This window comes from Rhinolophus sinicus, chromosome 15 (assembly GCF_057876585.1).
Source record: "Rhinolophus sinicus isolate RSI-liver-muscle chromosome 15, RSI-T2T, whole genome shotgun sequence".
Lineage (NCBI taxonomy): Eukaryota > Metazoa > Chordata > Mammalia > Chiroptera > Rhinolophidae > Rhinolophus > Rhinolophus sinicus.
The window spans coordinates 75,791,382-75,804,200 of record NC_142515.1 but is presented as its reverse complement, the minus strand read 5'-3'; the positions used below and the strand labels follow the sequence as shown (position 1 = coordinate 75,804,200).

The window sequence follows — 12,819 nt, the reverse complement described above, 5'->3', positions numbered from 1 at the left end:
CGAGCTGTGCTTGGTGCAGTTAAATTCCTGTTTCCCAAATTCCTTCGTGGATCCGGGCTTGGAGCGCTCATGGGTTGATTCTGGTTAGAACCTAGTGAGGCTTTTGAAAAGTTGCATTTAACTGGTTGTTCCTGTCTTCTCTGAGAGCTTAAAGGACATCTAAAAACCAAAACGAAACAAAGCCTCATTTCTTCTGGCAGAAAGAGCTATGCTTCTGTTCACATCCCTAGTCGGAAGAGCACGTAGTGGTAGGTCTTAGGGTGTTTCCTTGACCTTTTCCCACTTCCTGGGATGTGCCCCAAGCAAAGCACAGAGATTACGCCTCCTCCATGCCCTGTACCTCTCCCCTTTGTGGCCACAGATGCTCATGCTCCCCCTGCCTCTTCACAGTTCCCTGTAGGTTAATAGGATGAGCTCAAGTCACCTGCCATGCCTGGTGGGAGATGAGTCAGGGTCTGGTCCTTGATCACCGTCACCTGCAGCGATCCACACACTCCCTCATCTCCTCTTCCTGGTGGGCTCATGCCAGCTGCTTCTAACCAGCAAGGAATTTTTTAGTTAACTGATGGCTGCTGTTCTTCTGAGCTCACAGCCTGCTTACATCTGTCCCACTGCCGGCACCTGGTCTCCACTTCCTGTATCTGATCTGGTTCATATTAACTCTGTTTCCAACCAAATGGAGATTTTAAACATTTGTATTTAACTGATGGCTGCAGCCCTCCCTCCATAACAGATCGTGAAAGGTCTCATATGGCACCTCTAACATACTCCCGTCTCTTTTCTGTCGCTGTTCAGAAAAGACAGTTTTTGTCTTATGTCAGTTCTGTTTCCATCCAAAGGAGGATTTTAAAGGTGTATTTAACTGATGGCTATCGTCCTTAAAGTTCATGGCATGGGCCCGAACGTCCTTCCCCTGCCCCTGAGTTTCTCCCTCACCATCCTGCATCCTCCTAAATCCTCCCTGCTGACCCCAACAGGGGACCCAAGGCCAGGTTGGTCTGGGGGGACATGTTGACAGAAGAACCTAAAACTTTGGGATTTCCCCAACGTTGCAGCTGAACACCAGGCAGAGGGAGACAGAGCAGCTACGTGTACTGTCGGTTCTCGGGTTGGGGCCCAGCAGCCGTGTGTCCCTCGCTGTTGGAAGTTGCTCTACCTTTTGCGTCTGTCGGCTGGCCGTTGTGCGTGCACCCCATGAAGGGTGGGCGAGGCGGCAGCCCCCTCGCGTGTTTTCATTTATTTATTGTTTGCTGTTTCTGCAGATTCAGGCCTCAGCAGCCCCCTCAGGGAGCCGGGGTTTCACTTTGAAAGTTAGTTCCTGTGTCTTTCTGTTCTTGGCTTCCTTTCGCCCGCCCTCCCCCCGTTTGTTTTCATCTTTGGTTTCTCCATCCCGCCTCCTATCTCTCCCACCTGTCCAATGCTGGCTTCTGGGGGGAGGGGGTCTGGTCCACTGGGCCCTTAGGCTGCTGGTTGTGGGGGGGGGGGCAGGGACATAGGTGAGACATGTATGTGTGTACATACGTAAGAACAGGAGCCCACCTGTGTGACAGGCAGAGGGACCCACCAGACAAATGGACACCAGCCTCAGACCATGTAGAGGTGGGCTCTTGTGTGACACTTGGGGGCCCCCACTTAGAACAATAGTTGTTTACCAGCTGGCCTGACCATGTCTTAACGGTTTAACACCGGTACGTCCATGGCGGCACGTAGCTGCAGAGTAAGTGTGTGAGCGCATGTGTAGCCATCGGCCCTAGGAAAGGAGAGGGGTGTGGCAGACCCTGATTCAGGAAGAAAGAGCCAGGCCCACCCCACTACCTCCAGCCACACCCCTGGAGGCTCTGAGGATCAGGGGCATCACCATTCCATGTACCCGATAAGACAGTCAGTCCTCAGAGTCAGGGGCTCGGTGCGCCTGCCCCAAGCAGGTGCCCAGACAGATGGGGACACACCTGTGTCTCCCCTCTCCAGTCCCTGGACTCTACCTAGCAGAGAACTTTTCAGGCCCTCTGATCCCAAAGGGGTAGAAAGGGGTCTCCTGTTGTGTGTCCCCCCCCACCACCCCCCGGGAATGATGTTTTTGGAGGCCCAGCCGGCTGCCATCTGCTTCTTCATTTCTGTGTCACCCGCTGCTTCCAGCCACAAGGCCCTAGGAGCTTGAAGTCCTCTAGGGCACCCCCTCCCCCCGGGTTGGGGGACTGGTACTGGCAGACACTGTGAACCAGGAGTGTGAGGCTCGGCCAGGAGCTGTAGCCTCAAATGCTCCTCTTTCAGACCCGCAGGCCTGGGTTCCCCTCCCCTACCACACCCTCTAACCGCAGCTCGTCCATCGCAGACTCACACTGTAGAGCACCCCCACCCCCGGCCCCTGGGCTGGCCCCCGAGTGACCGGCCCATGCCACTGGGGTCTGCTCTCCCCGCAGGCATGCTTAGCCACCCACCAATCCCCATCGCAGACATGGCCGAGCACACGGAACGCCTCAAAGCCAACGACAGCCTCAAGCTCTCCCAGGAGTATGAGGTGAACTGCCCCCCCCCCGCCCCCCGCTGTCCCGGGCCTGCCAACGCCCATCCCTGACACCCCGCCTCCCCTGCCCCCGCAGTCCATCGATCCGGGCCAGCAGTTCACGTGGGAGCATTCCAACCTGGAAGTGAACAAGCCCAAGAACCGCTACGCCAACGTCATCGCCTACGACCACTCCCGCGTCATCCTGCAGCACATTGAAGGTAGCACGCGGGCCCGGGCTCCCTCCTGCCGCCTCATCTCCCATACAGCACGTAGACCCCACACCTCTGCCACAGGGTAGGGCCAGCATGGACTGGATAAGCTAGGGACATCTCAGGAAACGGAGGCCTGCTTCTGGTCTCAGATTTGGTCCAGCTCCAGCCAGAGGCCGCTGGGAGTGTTTAGATATGTGTTTAACTGATGGCTGCTGTCTGTTACGTGTCTGCATCTGTCCCTCCATGTCAGTGGTTCTCAATTGGGGCCATTCTGCCACCCAGGGTCACTTGGCAATGTCTGGGGACATTTTTGTGGTCACAAGTTGGAGATGGGTGCTAGTGACATCGAGCAGGTGGGGCCGGGATGCCGCTCAGCATCCACAGGGCCCAGGACGGCCCCCCCAGAGTGATCTGCCCCCAACAGCAGTAGTGCTGAGGGGGAGGAATCCTGAAGTGTGTGCCCCACCATTTCCTTGGGGACAGATTGGGGCCGTCCAGTGTAGAAGGGCCAGCGCCACTCTGATGGCTGGCTTCTCACCCTGGCCTTAGGCATCGTGGGCAGTGATTATATCAACGCCAACTATGTGGACGGCTACCGGCGGCAGAACGCGTACATCGCGACGCAGGGGCCGCTGCCCGAGACCTTTGGTGACTTTTGGCGTATGGTGTGGGAGCAGCGCTCAGCTACCATCGTCATGATGACACGGCTGGAGGAGAAGTCACGGGTGAGGCCCGGACCCCACGCCCCCAGGCCCTCAGCCAGCCCTGGCCCACACTCACCTCCGTCTCTCAACCTGGCACAGATCAAGTGTGATCAGTACTGGCCCAACAGGGGCACGGAGACCTATGGCTTCATCCAGGTAACGCTACTGGACACCATCGAGCTGGCTACGTTCTGCGTGCGGACGTTCTCCCTGCACAAGGTAGGGCCCAGGCTGGGGCTAGAGGCTGAGGGAGGGGTGATGGGGGCAGAGGAGGAAGACAGCCCCAGCTTCTGCCCTAGGAGGTCCCTGTCAGACAGAGATAATCAAGCATGTTGACCCAGGCTGACCACATTCTCATGAAGCCCACTTTATGGATGGGGAAACTGAGGCTCAGAATTGGGCACAGCAGGAGGACAAAACCAGCAGAAGCCAACTTAGCAGCGAACCTGTTCTCTTGCCATGGGTCGTGCCCCAGGTGTTACCTGCCCTCATCCTCTGGCCTCACCTGTCCTGGGCCTATGACAGGGTCCTGGCAGAGTCTAAGCCTTGCCGTTAAGGGGCCTTAAGTCTCGGGTGGAAGACTCAGCTGGAGAGACCCTGCTCACCCCAGACAGTCAGGGCTGGAGCAAAGGGACGCTATAGCTTTGTATGTAACTGAAGGCTGCTGTCCGTAACGTGGTTCTGTCTGCCTTCTACCTCAGTGGTTCTCAGTTGGGGCAGTTTGCCATCCAGGGGACATTTTTTATTGTCATGATGGGGAGAGGAGGTGCTACTGGCACCGCGATGTTCCTATGACCCTAGTCAGGTTCTCGCTCGACATTAAGCAGACACCTGGCCCGAGTGCCAGAAAACCGAGTAGTGAACAGGAGTGAATAAGAATCCTTGGTTCATTCACACATAGGAAGCACACGCTGTGTGTCAGGCCCTGAGCTGGGACACAGCAGGGACCGTGACAGACAAAATGTCCTGCCCCTGTGGGGGTTGGTCTAGTGGACAAGACACAGACAAAAGAGATAAAAATGACAAGAAATCTTTTTTTAATTAAATGTGTTGGGGCAATGTTGGCAGATAACATATAAGCTTTAGGTGTGTATCTTTATAATGCAACATCTGTGTACTCCATTGTGTGCTTACCATCCGAAGTCTAGTCTCTTCCCCTCACCATTAATTTGACCGCTTTACCCTCTTTGTCCTCCCCCACTCCCTTCCCCTCTGGGAACCACCATTCTGTTGGCTATGTCTATGAGTTTGTTTCTTTGTTTGTTCGTTTGTTGTTTATGTTACATACCTGACATGTGAGTGAAATCATACGGTTCTTGACTTATTTCACTCAGCATGATAATCTCAGGATCTATCCATGTTGTCACAAATGGCAGTATTTTATCCTTTTTGTGTTATGTGGCCAAGTAATATTCCATTGTGTGTGTGTGTGTGTGTGTGTATGTGTATATATATATATGTATATATATATATATATATATATGTCTTCTTTATCCAATCATCTATCTAAGGACACTTTGGTTGTTTCCATGTCTTGGCCACTGTGAATAATGCTACAGTGAACGTAGGGGTACTTATATCTTTATGTATAAGTGTTTTCAAACTTTTCAGGTAGATACCCAGAAGAAGAATTGCTGGGTCGTATGGTAATTCTATTCTTCATTTTTTGAGGAACCTCCATAGTTTTCCATAGTGGCTGTACCAATTTACATTCCCACCAGCAATGTACAAGGGTTCCCCTCCTCTCCAGCGTTTGTTTTTTGTCTTTTTGATGACAGCCATTCTAACAGGTGTGAGGCGGTATCTCATGGTAGTTTTTTATTTGCATTTCCCTGATAACGAGTAATGTGGAGCATCTTTTCATGTACCTGTTGGCCATGTATACATAGGTCTTTGGAAAATTGTTCAGGTCCTCTGCCCATGTTTTAATTGGATTGTTTGTTTTTTTGTTGTTGAGTTGTGTGAGTTCTATATATTTTGCATATCAGCCCCTTGTCGGAGGTGTTGTTTGCAAATATCTTCTCCTATTCAGTTGATTGCTTTTTTGTTTTGTTGATAGTTTCTTTTGCTGTGCACAAGCTTCTTAGTTTGATGTAGTCCCATTCATTTAGTTTTTCTTTTACTTCCCTTTCCTTTGGGGTCAAGTTCACAAAAACCCCTCTGAGGCCAAGGTCCAAAAATGACAAGAAATCTTACATGTAGGATTAAAGTAAAGCACAGAGGATAGAATGGGTACTGGGGACCTGGAGTAAGTAAGGCAGGGAACCACAAGGAGATCTGGGGAAATAGCATTCCAGGCAGAGGACACAGCTTGATGCAAAGGCCCTGGGGCAGGACAGTGCCTGGCATGTTGGAGGAACAGCAAGGAGGTCCTTGTGGCTGGAGCAGAGTGAACAGTTGGGAGAGAGGGAGGGCATGGGGGAGGGCATGCAGGGCCAGAGGGAGGACTTACGCTTTTACCCAGAGGGAGGTGGGAGCCCTGGAGGGCTGTGGGCAGAGGAGGGGCGGGACCTGGAACCCAACTCAGAGGCTCATAGGCATCCTCTGGCTGCTGCAGGAGTAGCGAGAGAAGACAGGTGGGACCCAGGCAGAGGTGACTGCTCTGGTCTGGATCAATGACAATGGGGCTGGACTAAGGTGGCTACCATGAGGGGGATGGACTTTGGAGGCACAGCTGGCGGTTTTGGCTGATGTTTTGGATGTAGGGGCGGGAAGTCCAGTTGAGGGTGACGTTTAAGTTCTCAGCAGAGCGCCTGGAACGATGGCGCCACCGTCAGCTGAGATGGGGGAGTGGGTTTGGGGAGAAAGTCGGGCACAGGGTTGGCGGTGTTGTGAGGAGGACGTGAAACTTTCATGTGGAGACCGCTCTGTGTGCAGGGGGCAGCTGGACACCCGAGTCATACATACACTCAGGGCCGGAGGTGTGAATTTGGGTGTCCTCTGCATGTGGGTGGTGGGGCTGTGGTGACAGGCGGTGTCCTGTGCCCCCAGAATGGCTCCAGTGAGAAACGTGAGGTCCGCCAGTTCCAATTCACGGCGTGGCCGGACCACGGGGTGCCTGAGTACCCAACGCCATTCCTGGCTTTTCTGCGGAGAGTCAAGACCTGCAACCCGCCCGACGCCGGCCCCATCGTGGTGCACTGCAGGTACGCCTGTCCCTGTGCCCCGCCCAGCTCCCGTCTGTGCCCCGCCCTCTACGCCCCACCCACCCCCTCCCCCGAGGGGCCCTGATCGCCACGCCCATCCCCGCAGCGCTGGCGTTGGCCGCACCGGCTGCTTCATCGTCATCGATGCCATGCTGGAGCGGATCAAGCCAGAGAAGACGGTAGACGTGTACGGCCACGTGACCCTCATGCGATCCCAGCGCAACTACATGGTGCAGACGGAGGACCAGTACAGCTTCATCCACGAGGCCCTGCTGGAGGCCGTGGGCTGCGGCAACACGGAGGTGCCGGCCCGCAGCCTCTACGCCTATATCCAGAAGCTGGCCCAGGTGGAGCCCGGCGAGCACGTCACCGGCATGGAACTCGAGTTCAAGGTAGGAGGCGGTGTGCTGGCTGCTGTGGGGAGGGTGGGGGGTGAGCCCAGGAGCTAGAGACCGGAGTCGCCCCCGGTGATAGGGACCAGAGTTTGGGAGTGGTGTTCCCCCACCTACCATTCCACCATTAGCGCTCTAACTGGAGGCTGTCCTCATGGGCCCTTACCTCCTCGTCCCCGCAGCGGCTGGCCAACTCCAAAGCCCACACATCCCGCTTCATCAGTGCCAATCTGCCTTGTAACAAGTTCAAGAACCGCCTGGTAAACATCATGCCGTACGAGAGCACGCGGGTCTGCCTGCAGCCCATCCGGGGCGTGGAGGGCTCCGACTACATCAATGCCAGCTTCATCGATGGCTACAGGTACCTCACCTTTGCCCGGCGATGCTAGGGTCCCAGCCTTGTTTGCCCCCAAGGGGCCTCCATTCTTGCTTGGAGACATTGCCAGTCTCGTGCAGTCACAGCTAAGGAGGGAATCTTTTAAGGTGTATTTAACTGATGGCTGCTGTCCATAGCATGGTTCCATCTTTCCACATTAGTGGTTCTCAATCTGGGCAGTTCTGCCCCCCAGGGGGAATTTGACAAGGACTAGGGACATTTGTGATTGTCCTGATGTAAATAGGGGAGGATGCCTACTACGCATGTCTAGTGGGAGGAGGCCAGGGATTTGCTCAAAACCCTGCAGTGCCCAGAACAGTGCCCCATCACAAAGAATCATCCAGCTTTGAATGTCAGTACTGCTGAGGTCGAGTAACCTGGCCAGGGGAGGGTGTGCAGGCAGAAGGCACCCTCCTGTGCAAAGGCCCAGGGCTGAGCAAGAACTTGGCCTGCAAGTTTACTGGCACTTGCGGGAGGTGGAGCAGGAAGGCAGGAGAGGTCAGCGAACAGTCTGCAGCTTCTTCAAAGAGCTGGAATATCCCCTGAGGCCGACGGTTTCCCCACGTGCAAAATGGTATTTGGGCTGGGGGCTGAATAAGGTGGGGAGGGAGATAGTCCACTGCTCATCTGTTCTGGGTAGGCAGGGGCATGGCAGGTGTATCCGGCTGCCGTGGATCCTGCTCTGCTCCTGACCCGTCAGGGGGCATCAGGCCAGTTCCAGGCCGGGGCCTCCCAGTCAGCCCTGGCCTCCCCCACCCACCCCACAGGCAACAGAAGGCCTACATCGCGACACAGGGGCCCCTGGCAGAAACCACGGAGGACTTCTGGCGCATGCTGTGGGAGAACAACTCGACGATTGTGGTGATGCTGACCAAGCTGCGGGAGATGGGCAGGGTATGCTGGGGGCCACGGCGGGGGTGGGTGGGGCCAGCAGGGACCTGGACGGCGCTGACGACAGCTGCCATCCCCTCCACAGGAAAAATGTCACCAGTACTGGCCGGCGGAGCGCTCTGCCCGCTACCAGTACTTCGTGGTGGATCCGATGGCAGAATACAACATGCCTCAGTACATCCTGCGGGAGTTCAAGGTCACAGATGCCCGGGTGAGTACGGGATGGATTGGCGGGAGGGGCTGGCACCAAGGTCGGGCTCGGTGTTCCCCAGCCGTCTTGAGAGAGCTTCTCTAGTTGGGGATAGAAGCAAAGGCCAGGGGGAGGACTAAGAGTAGGGGCTTGTGAGGAAAAAGAGGGAGTTGACCAGTTGACCAATCACGCCTACCTACACCAAGTGGGTGGCAGAGGGGCCAGGTGCTGACCCAAAATATCCCCATGGGGTGTGTGTAACACCTCTCACTAGGAACATGGCCCAAGGGGGTTAAGAACAAAGGGAGTGCATGGGGTGTCCCCTGGAAGCAACAACCTGTGGAGGACAGTGTTAGAGGCTGAAAGCTGCGTAGGGGAGAGCTGAGGGATTGACGGTGCTGGGTGGTGGGAACGAGCTGTGGAATGGAAAAGGGTGATGGGAGCTGGCACCGCGGGGTGGGGCGAGATGAGCAGGGAGAGTAGACGTGTTGGCTGGTGAAGACTCAGTGGAGGATGGCGCCGTGGGTGGTAGGAGAAGGTATTAGGTGGCAATGGATGAAGACTGACAGTGGAAGGTGGCGCTGTTGGGTGACAGAGGATGAAAGTTAGTGGCAGAAGAGGGGACTGGAGCATGCAGGGATAGGATGATGGGAGAGAGGCAGTCAAGATGTTGCCAGGGGCTGGCGAAGCCCTGATCACTACTCCTAGCGTTGGGTGATTCAAGATGGTGCCATTGGATGGGTGGAGTGTGGGATTGGAGAACCAGGGGAACATGTACTGCTGGACGGTGGTGGAGGGTGTAAACACGGAGGGTGTTGGACGGAAGGAAGGTGGGATTCGAGAAAGGACGTGTTAGGTGGTGGAGGATGGACAACTGCAGGGTAAGAGGGCATCACTGATGGCACCATTTTGCTGTGGAGAATGTGATTGGGAAAAGGCAGATGGTGGATGAAGGAGCAAAACCACAGATCAGCGGGGCCGTCCTGGTGGATGCTGGGAGGTGGTGTGGGAGGGTGGTGCTGAGGAACAGAGGGGACACCAGCAGTGGGTGGTGGAAGATCACTAGTGGATGGTGAAGGATAAAAGATGCTGGTGTCGGTTGGTGCTGGTAGGAGGTGATGAGTTACCAGGGGCGTCTGGTAGAAGCTGTGCCATTGGGTAGGGCTCTGAGATGGTGCAGAGTGAGGCTGACGAAGGATCATGGGGTGGAGAACGGGACTAAGAAGGGCAGCTGTTGCTCGCACTGTGGGACGGTGCAGGGTGGCAGAGTGTTGGTGTGGGATGTCACTGGTTGTGGTGGCTGGGATTGGAGAGGTGGGGGTGGACGGTAGCCATATAAGATGGTGTTATTGCAAACAAAAAACTCATAGACACCGACTACGTATGGTGGTTACCAGGGGGAAAGGGGATAAATATATGGTGATGGAAGGAGACTTGACTTTGGGCGGTGAGCACACATGCAGTCTACAGGTGAGGTATTATAGAAATAAAACATCACATAACTTGAAGTTATGTGGTGTTTTTAACCAATGTCACCTTAATAAATTTAATAAAAATGATGGTGTCATTGGATGGTGACAATAGAAGATTGTCACCGAGGAGGGTGGTGTTGGCAATGAGACGAACATCAGTGAAAGACAGTGCCACCAGAGGGTGAAGGGCACTGAGTTGTCAGGGTGGGTGACGGAAAATGGGGCTGAGGATGGGAAGGGTGGAGGGTGCTGCTGGCTGGTGATGGAGGACGGGAGCGGAGGTCGGCGGGGATGGACAACAGCCGTGAGCACCATAGCAAGACCAGGCTCCTCTCCTTTCCAGGATGGCCAGTCCCGGACTGTCCGGCAGTTCCAGTTCACAGACTGGCCGGAGCAGGGTGTGCCAAAGTCAGGCGAGGGCTTCATCGACTTCATCGGCCAAGTGCACAAGACCAAGGAGCAGTTCGGCCAGGATGGCCCCATCTCTGTCCACTGCAGGTGAGCTGCTCCCCAAACCCCAGCCCATTTTCCACCTGGGGAAACTGAGGTCTAAGGGGGCCAGCCGTCAACCTTAGGCAGTGCAGTTTGGGCTATTTTTGTGCCTGGGGAAGCACGGGCTCCAGCAGCCCTGACCCTGAGCTGCCATCTCTGTGCCCCCAGTGCCGGTGTGGGCAGGACCGGCGTCTTCATCACGCTCAGCATCGTCCTGGAGCGGATGCGGTACGAAGGCGTGGTGGACGTCTTCCAGACGGTGAAAATGCTGCGCACCCAGAGGCCAGCCATGGTGCAGACGGAGGTGAGGAGGGCGCGGGGGAGGCGGCCTGGCCTCATGCTTCTGCCGGTGGAGCCTGTTTTCTGCTGTATGACGTTGGCTTGTTGTGGGTGGGTGGTCTTCACCTCCTGCTTTGAGCTGGAAGGTGGATTTGTCAACTCCTGACACAAGAACAGATTGAAGTCCAGAGCCGAGACGTGTCCTGTGGAATGGACAGAGATGGGTCCTTTCCAGTCCCTAAGTCAGTGAGTTCACAGCTCAACCATGACCCTGGCACAGGCCACAGATTCTGAAGTCCCCACTGCTCCCCATATGGGAGAAGTGAGGCCCCGTGTGCAGAGGGTCTTCCCTGCGATCGGACTCAATGTTGGGCATTTTAACAATGTCCTCAAACTCGCCTGTCTCCTGAGAGACAGAGCTGGCGTCAGAGTCCTAGCCTGGAGGGGGCATGTGGCAGGTGGAGGGGACGGCTGAGCAGTCATGTCCTAAAAGATGTGTATGACCTGCAGGCAGAGAGGAGAGGGCATTTACTGTGGACAGCCAGCTCATGCAAGGGACATACATACCAGGCTGAGGCTCGTGGCTGCCCCTGGGGGCGCCCTGGGACGCGTCAGACCGGGACTGGCACTGACGGAACCCCCGTTCCTCTCCCCTCCCCTGCCCTCCCACAGGACGAGTACCAGTTCTGTTACCAGGCAGCTCTGGAATACCTTGGAAGCTTTGACCACTATGCAACGTAAAGCCATGGTCGCCCCCGGCCCGACTCCACCGGTCCTGGAGGCCTCTGCCCGGGCCCCGGGAGGCCTTGGACCCCCAGCAGCTGCATTTTTGCACGGTCTCTGGGAACAGCGCGGCCCCTGGAGCCCCCCATGCGGCCCCCAGCAACCTCCCTGGCACCGGCCACCGCCTTCAAATACTTGCCACATTCCTCATTTCCTTCTGATTCCAAAACAAGAGATCCCGGGGTGGGGGGTGGGGGGATGGCGAACAAACGGAGGTTCTCCCCAGAACCAGAGGAGGGCAAGGGCTGTAACCCCTTGTGCCCCCAGAGAGCCTTCTGGCCCAGAGGGCCTAGGCTGGGGGCTTCAGAATTCAGCTTTCTTTTCAGACTGTGTAACTATATCCAGTGACATTTCCTTTTTTTAAATAGCGTATTTTTTTTTTCCATTTTTTTAAAAGAAGAAACAGAAAGAAAAAAAACTTGCCAGTCAATGAATTTAAAAAGAAAAACGTTGCTTCTTCCTGTTCTGTTCACAGTCTGTTTTTTCACCGTAGCAAACGTTCTTGTGTGATGAGTATGTCCGCAAGCGGCCAACGGCTGTCCCCTGTGGCTTTTTTCTTTTCCTACCATTGGAAGGTGTGCCTCACTCAAGCATAGGACGTCCTTTTGCTCCTGATTTCTTTTGTTTCTTTTCTTATTTTTTTTAATTCTCAGACATATCAAGGACAGTTCTGAGGGTGGGGCATTGGGGGGCTCGGGCCCACCAGCATCGGGATCGAACTTATCAGGGTGGGCCTGCCCTGCAGCCTGAGCCCCTGTCACTTGCCCCCAAGGAGGAAGAATGAACAAAACAGGAGATGCCACCTCTTCGGGGAAAGGGCAGTGTGTGTTGTCCTGGTTCAGGGATCCTTTCCCCCTGGGACTACGGGGCAGTTTGGGGGCAAAAGCAGAAAGGATGGGATCCCCCACCCCCAAGCAAATGAGTTTTTCTCTTTGTACAAGAGCAGATCTGCCGTTGCTCTCAACACTGTTTATTCAAACGGAAGCAGCTGGGTGGTTTTCTCACCTCTGTGTATGTAGATATATCGACTTTGTATTAAAGGAAGATCGTCCGACCCCGGCCGGTGGTGGTGTCTTTGTCATGCCCCTGTCCATCCCATCCCCTCCCTGGGGCTGGCGGGCACCTGGAGAGCTGATGTGTTCTCATTCCATCATGTGACAATCCAGTGAGGAGTGGGGCCCAGAAAGGTGGTGGTGTTCGTCCAAGATAACACAGCGTCTAAGAATAGCATTGATAATAGTTGTTATTCTTGATAATACTGTGACCACCATTGAGTGTCTAACAGGAGCCAGCTCTCTTGAGATGGGTGTCATCAGCCCAATTTACAGATGAAAAAACTGAGGCTCAGAGAAGGGCAGGCACCAACCCAATCACAC

General features: G+C 55.1%; 1 protein-coding gene across 14 annotated transcripts in view; it reads left to right on the top strand.

Moving 5' to 3' along the window:
* The window catches only part of PTPRS (protein tyrosine phosphatase receptor type S), a 100,522-nt gene extending 88,025 nt beyond the window's left edge, over positions 1-12,497 (top strand). For 8 of the 14 annotated variants that reach the window (XM_074337638.2, XM_074337636.2, XM_074337637.2 and 5 more), the window contains 13 exons: positions 1,263-1,310; positions 2,421-2,518; positions 2,601-2,724; positions 3,268-3,443; positions 3,522-3,641; positions 6,414-6,568; positions 6,675-6,960; positions 7,143-7,321; positions 8,104-8,230; positions 8,313-8,438; positions 10,233-10,387; positions 10,550-10,685; positions 11,333-12,497. In XM_074337638.2, the coding sequence (XP_074193739.1) occupies positions 1,263-1,310; positions 2,421-2,518; positions 2,601-2,724; positions 3,268-3,443; positions 3,522-3,641; positions 6,414-6,568; positions 6,675-6,960; positions 7,143-7,321; positions 8,104-8,230; positions 8,313-8,438; positions 10,233-10,387; positions 10,550-10,685; positions 11,333-11,401 (1,799 nt within the window). In that variant the 3' untranslated portion in view covers positions 11,402-12,497. The remainder of the gene's footprint in view (positions 1-1,262; positions 1,311-2,420; positions 2,519-2,600; positions 2,725-3,267; positions 3,444-3,521; positions 3,642-6,413; positions 6,569-6,674; positions 6,961-7,142; positions 7,322-8,103; positions 8,231-8,312; positions 8,439-10,232; positions 10,388-10,549; positions 10,686-11,332) is intronic. The other 6 variants (XM_088792303.1, XM_088792302.1, XM_088792304.1 and 3 more) reach the window with 1 other exon arrangement.
* The last annotated feature ends 322 nt before the right edge of the window (positions 12,498-12,819 follow it).